The 12,260-nt window shown below is 37.0% G+C and overlaps 1 protein-coding gene across 3 annotated transcripts in view; it reads right to left on the bottom strand.

Moving 5' to 3' along the window:
- LOC131057373 (uncharacterized) overlaps window positions 1–11,600 on the bottom strand; it is a 151,612-nt gene extending 140,012 nt beyond the window's left edge. For 2 of the 3 annotated variants that reach the window (XM_057991531.2, XM_057991532.2), the window contains exon 1: window positions 11,185–11,511. In XM_057991531.2, the coding sequence (XP_057847514.2) occupies window positions 11,185–11,259 (75 nt within the window). In that variant the 5' untranslated portion in view covers window positions 11,260–11,511. Of the gene's footprint in view, window positions 1–11,184 lie in introns of all 3 variants that reach the window. The other variant, XM_057991530.2, reaches the window with a different exon arrangement.
- Window positions 11,601–12,260: the final 660 nt, after the last annotated feature.

Below are 12,260 nucleotides of genomic sequence, written 5' to 3'. Positions count from 1 at the left end.
AGTGACTTGATACAATCTTTGGATTCCTTCCTTTCAAATGTGTTTTCTAAAATTTTGCTATGTTATGCAAGGATTAATTGAAGGTTCTAAGAGTCAGATTGAGCTTTGTTCTTGGAATGTTCAGGAACATTTCTTCCGTGGAGTCGCCAAATGTTGTGAGCTTTTCACACATCGCCCCATTGCAAACAAGGACCCCCTCTCTACTGCTTTCCGCGTCTTGTTAGTTTAGGGTTTTAGCGAGTACCGGCAATTTTGAGCTTCCAGTGTCTGAGTCTCGAGTTTTGAAATGTGATCATGCCTAATTGCTATTAGGGTTTTGAAGTTTTGTATAGGATCAAGTGCGTAAAGTTAGCATTTAAGTGATCCAGATTTTGTCTAAGTGTAGACCTTTTGAGCATGAACGTGTTTTGAATGCCTAAGTCGGTGATATTTTTGTGCCCAAGTGTTAAAAGGTCCTTTAGGGGTTGTTTTCTCGCTCCTAGGAGGTTATTCAAGTTAGATTTACACTTTATCCCAATGAATTTCCTTTTGTCTCACTCAAATTTTGGTGAATTTGCCTAAGTCCCAACATGTTTTACTGAAAATTTGAAGTGTCCAGATGATTTTGAGCGGAAAAATCATTAAATTCTTGATCAAAATCCATGTTCTAGTGGTCAAAACGTCAAAATCCCTAATGGGAGGTGCTTTGCCCCCCACATTTCCGATGACCCATGATTTTCCCCCACTCAAAATCCTAATGGGGAGTGAACTTCCACCAGATTTCTGATGGACCTTATTTTTCCCCATTCAGATTCCTGATCGAGGGCGATTTTCCACCGGGAGGGAAAATTTTGACTAAGTATTGGAAAATTGTTCTCATGACCCATGTTTTTCCCCTGGGAGTGCAAATGACTTTGATGCATATGAAATTCATGTTCCTGATGCAAATCGATTTTCCACCAGGACAGTTTATGATCAAATTTTTAGGATTTTTATGCGGATAATTGTTCCTAATGAATGGCAAATTTCTCCAAGTGTAGTTTTGATGAGATTTTGATCTAGATGATTATCCAAATAGGGGTCGATTTTCCCCAAGGTGACTTTTTGGACTTAATGGTAAAAATGAATTGAAGTTTTGACTCCAGATGAATGGCGATTTTCCCTTTGAGGTGTTTTTGGGCAAATGAGATGAATTTAAATTGGGATTTTTATCCCAAAGAGGGGCAATTTTCCCCAAAGAAGTAATTTTGACATTTTAATAAGTTTTGTTTGGATCTTTTAATCCAAATATGGGGTGATTTTCCCCCAGGGGCCAATAGTTAATTAGATTTCGAAAATTTTAAAAAGTGAGCCCAGACTTCGTTGTTTTTGCAATGATTATCGATTATTTAATGATTAGCAATGGTCATTTAATAATTCAATATTTTCTAAAAGCAAATTGATTTTCCCAGGCAGTTCCTAGGCAGGCTATAAAAGCAAAGTTTTTACCCCACATTGCTTGTGTGGTGAAACCTCAAGGTGAAAGCAAGTTTAAAAGAGGCTAGCCAGCATTAAAATAATATTATATTTGCTAAGTATTGCATCTAAGTGGCTGATTTGGGCGATTTTCCCAGCTAGGCGATTTTTGTGAAGTGTCAGTTTGACACCACTGGAGCTGAAGTTTATGTTTTGAAGGCTTTTTTCTGCCCAATCAGACCTGTGTGCCATTTTTTGGAGGCAAGCTTGAGGGGCGTTTTTCATACTTGGGCGATTCTCCTAGGGTGAAGCCATTACTCCAGCTAGGCGATTTTGGTTTTCATGGAGATTTCCTCCGTTTTTAGAGTGATTTGCTTGTATTTGGGAGGCGCCATTGCTGAGTGTTGACTGTGTATTTTTTTAGACCTGCATATTCCTCAATTGCTGAAGGTGGTTTGACCTCCATTGTTGACTGAAGTGTGCATTTTCAGACTTAATTTTTGTTAATGCATGATAGCCTCGATAAGATAAATGATTGAATGAGAGATAAATGAAGTCTCTCATTCAAACATTTATTATCATGAGGGGGCACGATCAACTGATGTCTTGATCGGCCATGTCCAAAAGACATGGCCGGTCAAGGCATCGCTTGACCGTACCCAGCCCACTACATATACCAAATGAAATGTGTGAGAATGGACATGGAAATAAAAATGCTCCTCCTCTCCTGCAACATATAAGAAGACAATCAGATTTATACAACAATTCAGTGATAGATAATACATAGAACAAGATAAATTTTAATTCTGATCCACAAAATTAACATGGTATCAAAGCCAAGTTTCCTTCTATAAAGCCTAACCGCTTGAAGGAAGATCCGATTAAGATCAGATTGATATCTCCTTGAAAGTCTCGAATATGGCCACATTGCAAGAACTTGTCCTCTCAAACTTAAACTACAAGCGTCCCTTGCTGAAGTCAGAAATTTAGACGTATGTTCAGAAAAATATGTTCTCTAGAAGAAACTCAAGATACCTTGTGATTGAGAGGGAGCTTACTAATCAAGATTGAGCACTTCTGAGGTAAAAATTGTAAATATTGATTATTATTATTATTAATACTAATAATTATTTTATGGGCCCTGTGTAAATCATAAGGAAGTGACGACTTCCAAATGATTTCCACTTGTATTTTTGAGGTTATTGGAAGATGACGATCTTACAATAACTCAAGATTGTGGATAGAATCGCCGACTGAGGCAATCCACGTAAAAGCTTGTGGATAGAATCGCCGACAGAGGCAATCCACACAAGAGCTCATGGATAGAATCGCCGACTGAGGCAATCCACGTAAGAGCTTGTGGATAGAATCACCGATTGAGGCAATCCACGCAAGAGCTCATGGATAGAATCGTCGACTGAGGCAATCCACGTAAGAGCTCATGGAGAGAATCGCCGACTGAGGCAATCCACGTAAGAGCTTGTGGATAGAATTGCCGACTGAGGCAATCCACGTAAGAGCTCATGGATAGAATCGCCGACTGAGGCAATCCACGTGAGAGCTCATGGATAGAATCGCCGACTGAGGCAATCCACGTGAGAGCTCATGGATAGAATCGCCGACTAAGGCAATCCACACAAGAGCTTATGGATAGAATCGCCGACAGAGGCAATCCACACAAGAGTTTGTGGATAGAATCGCCGACAGAGGCAATTCACATCTTGAAACTATGGTCCCAAGATAAGCATCATACGACTTATGAATATTGCTCCAAATACCTTTTACATTTATCTTACCTAGCTAAGAGGGAGTGTTAATGCATGATAGCCTCGGTAAGATAAATGATTGAATGAGAGATAAATAAAGTCTCTCATTCAAACATTTATTATCGTGAGGGGGCACGATCAAGTGATGTCTTGATCGGCCATGTCCAAAAGACATGCCCGGTCAAGGCATCGCTTGACTGTACCCAGCCCACTACATACACCAAATGAAATGTGTGAGAATGGACATGGAAATAAAAATGCTCCTCCTCTCCTGCAACATAAAAGAAGACAATCAGATTTATACAACAATTTAGTGATAGATAATGCATAGAACAAGATAAATTTTAATTCTGATCCACAAAATTAACAATTTTCACCACCTAGCTCATTCATACCTAGGCGATTCTGGACTGAGGGCCATCTGAGAGCATTTTAGTGGCATTTCCATTGCTGTTGCAGGTCTGAGAACTCCATTTCCAGCCTGTCTTCACACTTGGAGTTCATTTCCAGCCACTCCATAGTTGGGTGATTTGACTAAGGAGGCATTTTGGGAGCATTTTATGGTCATTTTCTGAGTGTGCCATCATTGCTTAGGGTGCTGTTAAGTCTAAAACTTTGTTTTTCAGACTTGTCTTCACACTGATTTCATTTTACCAGCCCTCTATTTTTCCCATATTTAGCTGTTTTGACCTTGGGAAGACTATTTTCATCATACATTTGCATTCTACATGGCTGCAACCTTGTTATAAGACTGATTTTAGATATCGCAGGTTGTCTTCAGACCTATTGGTAGCCATTGTTGAGCTTGGAAAGGTGTCTTCAGACATTTGAAACTGAAAATAAGATCTTTACTCACCTTTTTCATGTGAATTTGACCCTTGGTATACTCCTGACTTTGATTTTGATCAATTTTTTGAGTATACTAATATCTTCAGACCTAGTTAAGTCTGAAAATGATGATTTCTAGAGGTTTTATGAGGGTTTTGACCCTATTCTTATCATGCTTACATTCTATTTTCAGAATATATTAGCAATGCGGATGAAATTCCTAATTTCCATTCCTACAAAGTGTCTAAATAATTAGAAATCAGAACTTATCTAATTCTGAAAGTAGCTATCAGGATGATTTTTCCTAAGTTATTGACTTCCAGCTTTGTACAAGTACAAGGTCAAAATCCGGGATTGGAGTTCAGAAGGAGCAGTTGAAGATTGTCATCCAAATGGAAAGAGATTACAGATACGAACATGCACTTCTTGAACATGGAGCATATGTGGCAAAGGATGTTCGGGACAAGGAACCAGATCCCCTCTCCTATCTATGCAAACATCATGAGGAGTGGTATCTATCATGCTGCTAGATTTTCGCAATCCATACAATGCAGCGAGTCGGTCCTAGAATGTGCAAGGCACTATGATCCTCTCTCCAGAATGATCAAGACTCTTAAAGGGGTAACCATTGCCTACCTTGCTGAGGATGCGATTGAGGTGTTTGGAATTCCCCGCAGTGCAGACATGAAGGATAGAACAAGGGATGAGTATGAAGCAAAGTACAAGTCAAAAGCGGATGCATGCAAGACTATAATGAATGGATGATTGAGCCAAAACCTCATCATTCCAAGGCTCCCAAAACACTCATGTGCACAAATTTGAAGGAGGAATATAGCGATTTGGTATTCCTATTGAACCAAGTGATGGGGATGCCACAAGGTGCATTATTTGACGGATGGATGTTCTATTTCATCCAGGATTGTCTGAAAGAAACAATGATCAATTGGTCAAAATCATCAATGACAATCTAGATTTCCAGTTGAGGAATGTGTGGAGATCCAAATCATTCGTCATGACTTCTTACCTCATGTATATACTTGCACGATTTGTCACATACAAGAGATTGATATGCAGAGGTGAAGTCGAGAATGGACAAGGACTATACAGAAGCTATGAGTGTTATCCACAACTGAACATGTATAGAGTTGAAGATTACAGGAGGCTGAATGATGCATTCACCATGTATATTATGAGGATGCTGCAGGGTGGAATCCACAAGAGGTTGTCCAAGGAGGCAACAGAATTGATTGAACAATATGGATTGTGATACATACAGTTTACCACTTTCACATACCTAAGGATTCAGGGATTTCAATCCGAACCATACAAGCTTCCTAGGTATCCTACAGACAGAATGATCCTGCTGGAGGTGGTGAGACAACTTCTAAAATATGATTTCATCCAAAAGGAGAAACATAGAACAGGGATGACTTTTCCTATTTCCATAGGAAAAACATTGGAAGTGTGCCAATCCATTGTTGCAGCTAGTACGGTGATCGATGAGCTTGCATTCTATCGCCTTAGGACATACAAGAAAAGAGAAAGATTTGATCCGCTCAAGAAAGTTGGAAAGATCAGGGGAGATAGATTAATACACAAAGAGGACATTGAAGATTATTGGACCAACCTGATGGACAAGCAAGCAGTGAAGAGAAGAATGTGGTCCAGAATGTCCGTTGATTTCATGAGAAAGTGTGAACTCTTTCTCATTCCTGATCAAGTATTGGATGATAAAGATCATACTCATCCACAGTATGAAAATGAGATGGAGAGGTCTATCCTATTGCCTAGTTGGTCAGAACAAGAGGTGACAGATTTGAATGAATTGATGAGAGAAATCATAAGTTTCTCCAAAGAGTCGGTAGACAAGCAAATGAGCAGATTGGTGGATATGGGCGTTGCCTTTACATATGAGAAGATGAAACAGGTGGAACCCTCTTCTAAAGATGATCAAAGGACCATTAGTGATATGAAGATTCATAGAGATTAGGAGAGTCAAGCTCCAAATCGAAGGAGGAATACACCTGGAGAAACCAAGGTGAAAGGGAAGAATATTGAAGAAGTAAAGAAGAAGCAAAAGCCTAGCATTTTTGTCTATCCTTAGTTTCTCATCAATCAAGGAGATTGATATGCCAGAGCAAAACAGAGAATTTAAAAAATATTCAAACACAGTGATATTGTCAGATAATACTCAAGAGTTGCACACCACAGCTACGTCTGCACCACCAAATGAAGATGATGAACAATCAGTATCTCCCATTGTCCTTTTGGAGGTTAGCTTGGGAAATAATGTGTATGATTTGACTAAGGACAAGGAGGAGGATAATGATGATGTTATCTCGGCATTGCGAGGGCTTGATCAAGAGATGTGTCTTGATGATGGAATGGAAATATCCACCATTCCCGATTGGTTGATGAAAAGCATGGAAAAGAGTAAGAGGACGGTAGAGGCCCAGCCTATTGATGATATCGATGATTACTTAGCCAGGAGCAATAAGGAGAAAGAACCCAAGAAGGCTAAGATACTTTCGATTATAGCTAGAGATAAAACAAGAATGTGGATTGCACAGGTGGTTATTCCTATTGGAGATGTGACTAAGGATGCTGCTACTCCTATGGATTTCTAGATCACTTCAGTTACCCTTGGACGAACTACAAAAAAGCAAGAGTTCCAGGAACTCAATGATATGCTTTGGGTAATCAATGTGAGGGTGGATAGGGAGATTGAGAAGAAAGAAGTATAAGGAAGAGAATATCAGACTTAAAGAGTATATTGCAGGGATTAGGCACAAGAATCTCGCCTTTGTTTCCCCTATTGTAGTTGATCATGGACTTCATGCCGATTAGGAGGCAGCGAGGGATACACTCTCGGAATTTGGGAAATGGATTGAAGATGTGAAAAAATAGGCAGAAGATTTCCCTACTCATTTTGTCCAAGCATTTGACAAGACAATGGTGCTCATATTCAGGATACAATATTTGGAGGGAGTTTTTGGGATGAATTCCAACCTATTCAGGAGAAGACTATTCCACGCCTCAAAGTGTTGAAGAGGATTCCTATGTCCACATTGATTAGGGAAGGAGTAGTGCATGATGGAGACAGATATGATTTCCATGGCCGGTATTGTTCATTGGCCATGAGGAAATCCACTTATGAGCACGCACGCAAGGATTGTGCAAAGATGGAAGGATTCATTCAAGAGATACAATCGAAGATCCTTACATCTATTGAGGAATTATTGGGAGTAGATGTCAGCGATGCCAGCGGTCTACGCTTAGAAGAATTGAGAGATAAAATGGAGTTCATGTACTTCAATCAGCTAGATTCTTTGAAAAAGAGTCAGATGGATGATTTAGTTTCTTTGCCGATTCATGTCCATAATTCGAAGAAGCTTATGCCAGATTGGGAAGGCACTTTGAATGCCTATTCAAACACGTTGGATGTGATTGATGTGTAGCAAAATACTTTGCCCAGCATTACCATGGAGGAGTTAGATTTTGTATTGGCTAGATTCCTAGAATATGCTATGAGAGAGAGAGAGAGAGAGATGCAGGCCGAAATCTTCTAGAAGATTCATTAGTTGATGATTAAGCATTATTTCATTGGGTCATATGTTGGTGGCTTTATTTTTTATGTAAACCCAAAATTAGGGCAACTTTAGGGCATTGTTGGCATGATCTTGGCCCTTGATTTTGAATAAATCTTGGCCATCCATTTCTTTTGAGGTTCTATATAAACCCCATCGCCTCTCAATTGTAGAGGAGAGAATTTTGAGAATTGACGGTTATATGCTACAGATTTGAATACAAGTCATTGTTCGAATTGATGGTGATTTTGTTTAAGTGATGCATGCATTTGTGGTTCTCATTGCCTCCAAGTTAGATTAGAATTTTATATTAGAATTTGTTTTCAAGTATTCTTAGATTGAATGAGAGAATTTGTTGAATGCATTTGTGTGGAATCCATTTAGTCCATACCACTAGCCTCTTGCTGATTGTAAGTGTCCCTTTCGTGGTCAACTAGAATTTTATATTAACTTCAATTGTTGTACGTCCATTGTTATGCATTAACTTGAGTGGTATCAATGCTTGATGGTAATGATTTGAAAATCTTTGACATACACCTTAGATGATTGCACTAAGCTTGTGTCAAATTGTTTGAATTGATGGTGAGACCTTGCCTAGTAGGATTCCAGTGAATCGTTCACCCTTTTTCTTGCATTCTAGGCTTTGGAATAGAATTCTGAAACCCTATTCCTTTTGCCCCCTTTTTTTAGAAATCTTTGTTAGAATAGAATCAAGAACTTCATTGCAAAATCTTAAGTTATCAACTTACCTATTCCAATTTACAATCCATGAAAGATTCCCAAATTGAACAATTACGTAAGTTCCCAAGTGAAAACAGCATTATAACATCAAGCCATTGAGTTACCCACATGTCAAGAACTGGCCGTAGAAACCTTGGAATCATCATATGAACTTCTAGTAATCTTAGCATACAAGGTGATTTTGTTCAAGAGAGGGTAAAATACTTTGGTATTTTATTCTGTGTTCGTATGTGCGTAAAACACACATCAACAAGAAGCAATGCTGAAAAAAAATGCACACTCTGTATAGAAAAAGAGTAAATAGTTCATTGGTTGGCTACCTCAACATGCTAACAAGGGATCATAAATTAACAAGACCTCCAAATTAGACTAACAGCCCCAAGCAAAGAACTATGTCTAAGTAGGTAGTGTTGGAAAGAGACTATTAGCTCATTGCCCACGTAGCACAACATGCTAATGGGAAGGTCAAAGATTTGAATCTTAAGTAGTTGGTGGAGAATAACAAGGTATTAACCCAAACTAGAAGCCCTAAGCAAATAAGTGTTCCTCAATAGACAATGTTGGAAGAATAATCTACACTACGTACTTTAAAGAGGTTAGTTAGCCACCGTTAATAGGATAATATTGGTTTGTGTTGTAGCTAATCCAAGTAAAAATAGCATGGTATCTAACCCAAATTAGGAACTCTATACACAGAAGCATGTCTCAAATTGGAAGTACATTACAATTGATTTGTGATTCTAAATAGATAAAGGAAACTCACAATAATTTTTTATTATAAAAGGTTAGAATATTAATCTTTACTTGGTAAAGGTTACTTATTTATTTGTATTATGTTAGGAGATTCCTTTGGAAACCCTACATGTCCTTTGTAATTTTGTCACACGTGTGTGGATGACTCATTTTCTTTTGATTCCTTTATTAAGGAATATTAGATTTCCTCCATATAAGGATTGTGACACTTTGCACACACATAGGATGATAGATGGCATCCTTAGACTTGGGAGTTACATTTGCAACTCCACTCTCACCTCTATATATTTTAGCTGCCTCTCTCATTTCTTCCATGGAAGCATTTCTATGCTAAGCTAACTCTCTCTTTCTCTCGTTGTATTTTCTTAGGCTTTACGCCATCTTCATAGGGGTTTTTCTTTGCTTTTTTCCCCTTACTCATATTGTGTCTCCTTCTTGGATTATGGTGTGCTTACTCTTGCTTTTGGCTTCTCATTTTTATGGTAATACTCTACCTTAAAACAATTGCTCATTGATTAGTTATTTCTTGGTACTTCAGATTATTTTCCTTTATGGTATCAGAGCAGGTTTCTACTAATTATTTCTTGGGCTTGTATCATTGAAGGATTACCAATTATCTTTTGGAGCACTCTCTTTGAGGAAAAAAAAGAAGAATTTTAGCTTAGATATGCTTTCATCAATCTTGTTCTTTCTTGTGCAGGGATCTCTAACATTGTTTCCTGTCTAAGATTTAGAACAGTTTATTTAAATCTTTTCATTAGATTTGCATGCAGTTAAATCTTAATTTTTTTTTTAAACTTTATAACAAGTCTTTTTGGTTTCAAGCTAACAATTTCATAGTATTAGTTTGCACGCAACTCTAATTTATCAATCTTATTTTCTAAGATTTCTGTTATTGTTAATCAAAGCTAACAATAATTCTTTTGTTCTCTATTCTTTTTCTCTATAGTATTTTGTTAATATATCTGCTAATAATATTTTGAAAGCAACAAAGTTATAATCAAGTTTTAAATATATTTATTACTATTGCAAACCTCACTGGTACTGGTCTTAATTTTGTTGTGTTGTTATTTAAAATAACAACTTATTTTGTTGCTTTGCCCTTTGTATGTGGCTGTTGGTTGAGCTTAGTATTGAAAGAAACACAAGTAAAATCTTAGTTATTAATATAAGTTAAGTTTACTCTTCTTTCGTCACATTTTAATAGTTTTTTTTTATATAATTTTGTTTCGCAGCCAAACCATAAATCAATGTTTTTTCTCGATTGGCACCAAAACAAACTAGGAATTTAAAGCAAAGAAGCATATCTCAATTGGCAATGTTGAAGAACAATCCACACTAAGAACAATAAAGGGGACCAGTAGCTCCATACTAACAAAAGGTTTGAAGTTCAATTCATGACAAAATCATTTATAGAAAAAAATATATCCAAATTAGGCTAGAAACACCAAGCAAAGAAATGGATCTTGATAGGTGGTTGGAAGAATACACCATGAAACATAATGGAGCTGGTATTTCCACACTAATTGAAAGCAACATGGCATCCAAATCAAGCTAGGAACGTCAAGCAAAGATGTCCATCACGTGGTGATGTTGAAGAACAATCCAAACTGGGGACCACAACAGGGACGGTGGCTTCATGCTAGCTGGAAGTCACAAGTTCCAGTCTTAACTATTAATAAGAAACATTATATACAAGTCAAACTAGGAACCCCATGCAAAACTAAGAAAATGACTAGAAGAACAATCGACAGTATAAACCCTACCATAAAGGAAACCAGGTATTTTCATGCTAAAAAGGGGTCACAGGTTCGACTATTAACTGATTCGTGAAAAACAACATGGCGTTTAGATTACAAATCAAACCAAGAACCCCAAGCAAAGAAGTGTGTCTCGGTAGACGTAGGAAGAACAATCCATTGGAAAGCCCTGAATTTGAGTTCAAGCTAGTCGATAGAAAATTAAAAATACAACTAGGGCATTGGTTTAACAACATCCCTTAAAGAGAACTGATCAAATTAAAATTTAAAAAATAAAAAACCATAAAAAACAAAAACGAGAACTGAGTAATCTACCTGGACATCGGCCTGCAGAGACCATCCCGAAGTATCTGCTTCCGCAAATGTTGAGATCAAAGAGCTTTTATCCATAGCCAAAACGAATGCAGCTTCTGAAGATTGTTTCTTCTGTTTGGTTTTCTAGGGCTTCAACGAAACTCGATACCGATGCTTCACATTTTCTTTTGAGAGCGCCATCGGAGAGCCTGGAGTTCTGTTTAGCAGAGGATTCTATCAAATAAATTTATTGATTAAGAAAACTTCAAAAATAAAAAAAATTTAAGGAAAGTCTCTGTGACAGAACTGTTAGAATAATTATGTATTTTGTGGCGCATGTGTTTTTTTACGTTGGGTTCCTCGTTTTTTTTTGGGACCGTTATATGGGATGTTTTCGGGACGCGGAAACCGTTAGAAAACGCTACTCCAAGATATTAAAGGATACCATTATGTATCCAATATGTCTTATTATTGACATCTTATTGTCTTTGAAGTTTTGATCTTTCGTTTGTTAGTTTCTGTCCATGGCAGGAATACTTATGCATTCACTATGTTTTTAAATAGTGATTAAGCATTGTCTTTTCAACCAATTAATTTTTAAAAATTTTCAAACTAAAATAAAATAAAAATTTTACAAAAGTTAACTTGCTTATTTTTTAACAAAAATTATTTAAAAAAAGATTTATTTGTTTTGTGATTGGTCTATATGAATTTCTATAGACATAAAATTTAATTTTCTGAACAAAAAAATACATAATTTTTTATGTACTATTACAATTAAAAGCTGTACAACTGTTACTTGTACAAACAAAACAATAAAATAATTTAAAAAATTCAAATTGAATTTTCGTTCATATATTCGTATACACGTATGAGCCTTTGCAACAGGGAAGTACTTACTAATAATTCTCCTGTACAAATTAGTTTGCATGGAAGCTATGCATATATCATACCCACCCACATTCCCAAGTCTCTCGCGTGCTGGAATCATTATAATTTTTTATTCTATTCCCATCTAACATTTAAGACGAAGATTTTTTTTTTTATATTAAAAATAGAGAGATCAAAAAAGAGAGTACAACCAATGAGAGCCTGAA

Source organism: Cryptomeria japonica, chromosome 5 (assembly GCF_030272615.1).
Source record: "Cryptomeria japonica chromosome 5, Sugi_1.0, whole genome shotgun sequence".
Lineage (NCBI taxonomy): Eukaryota > Viridiplantae > Streptophyta > Pinopsida > Cupressales > Cupressaceae > Cryptomeria > Cryptomeria japonica.
Note: the sequence above shows the minus strand (reverse complement) of the source record. Positions and strands in the feature narration are given on the sequence as shown.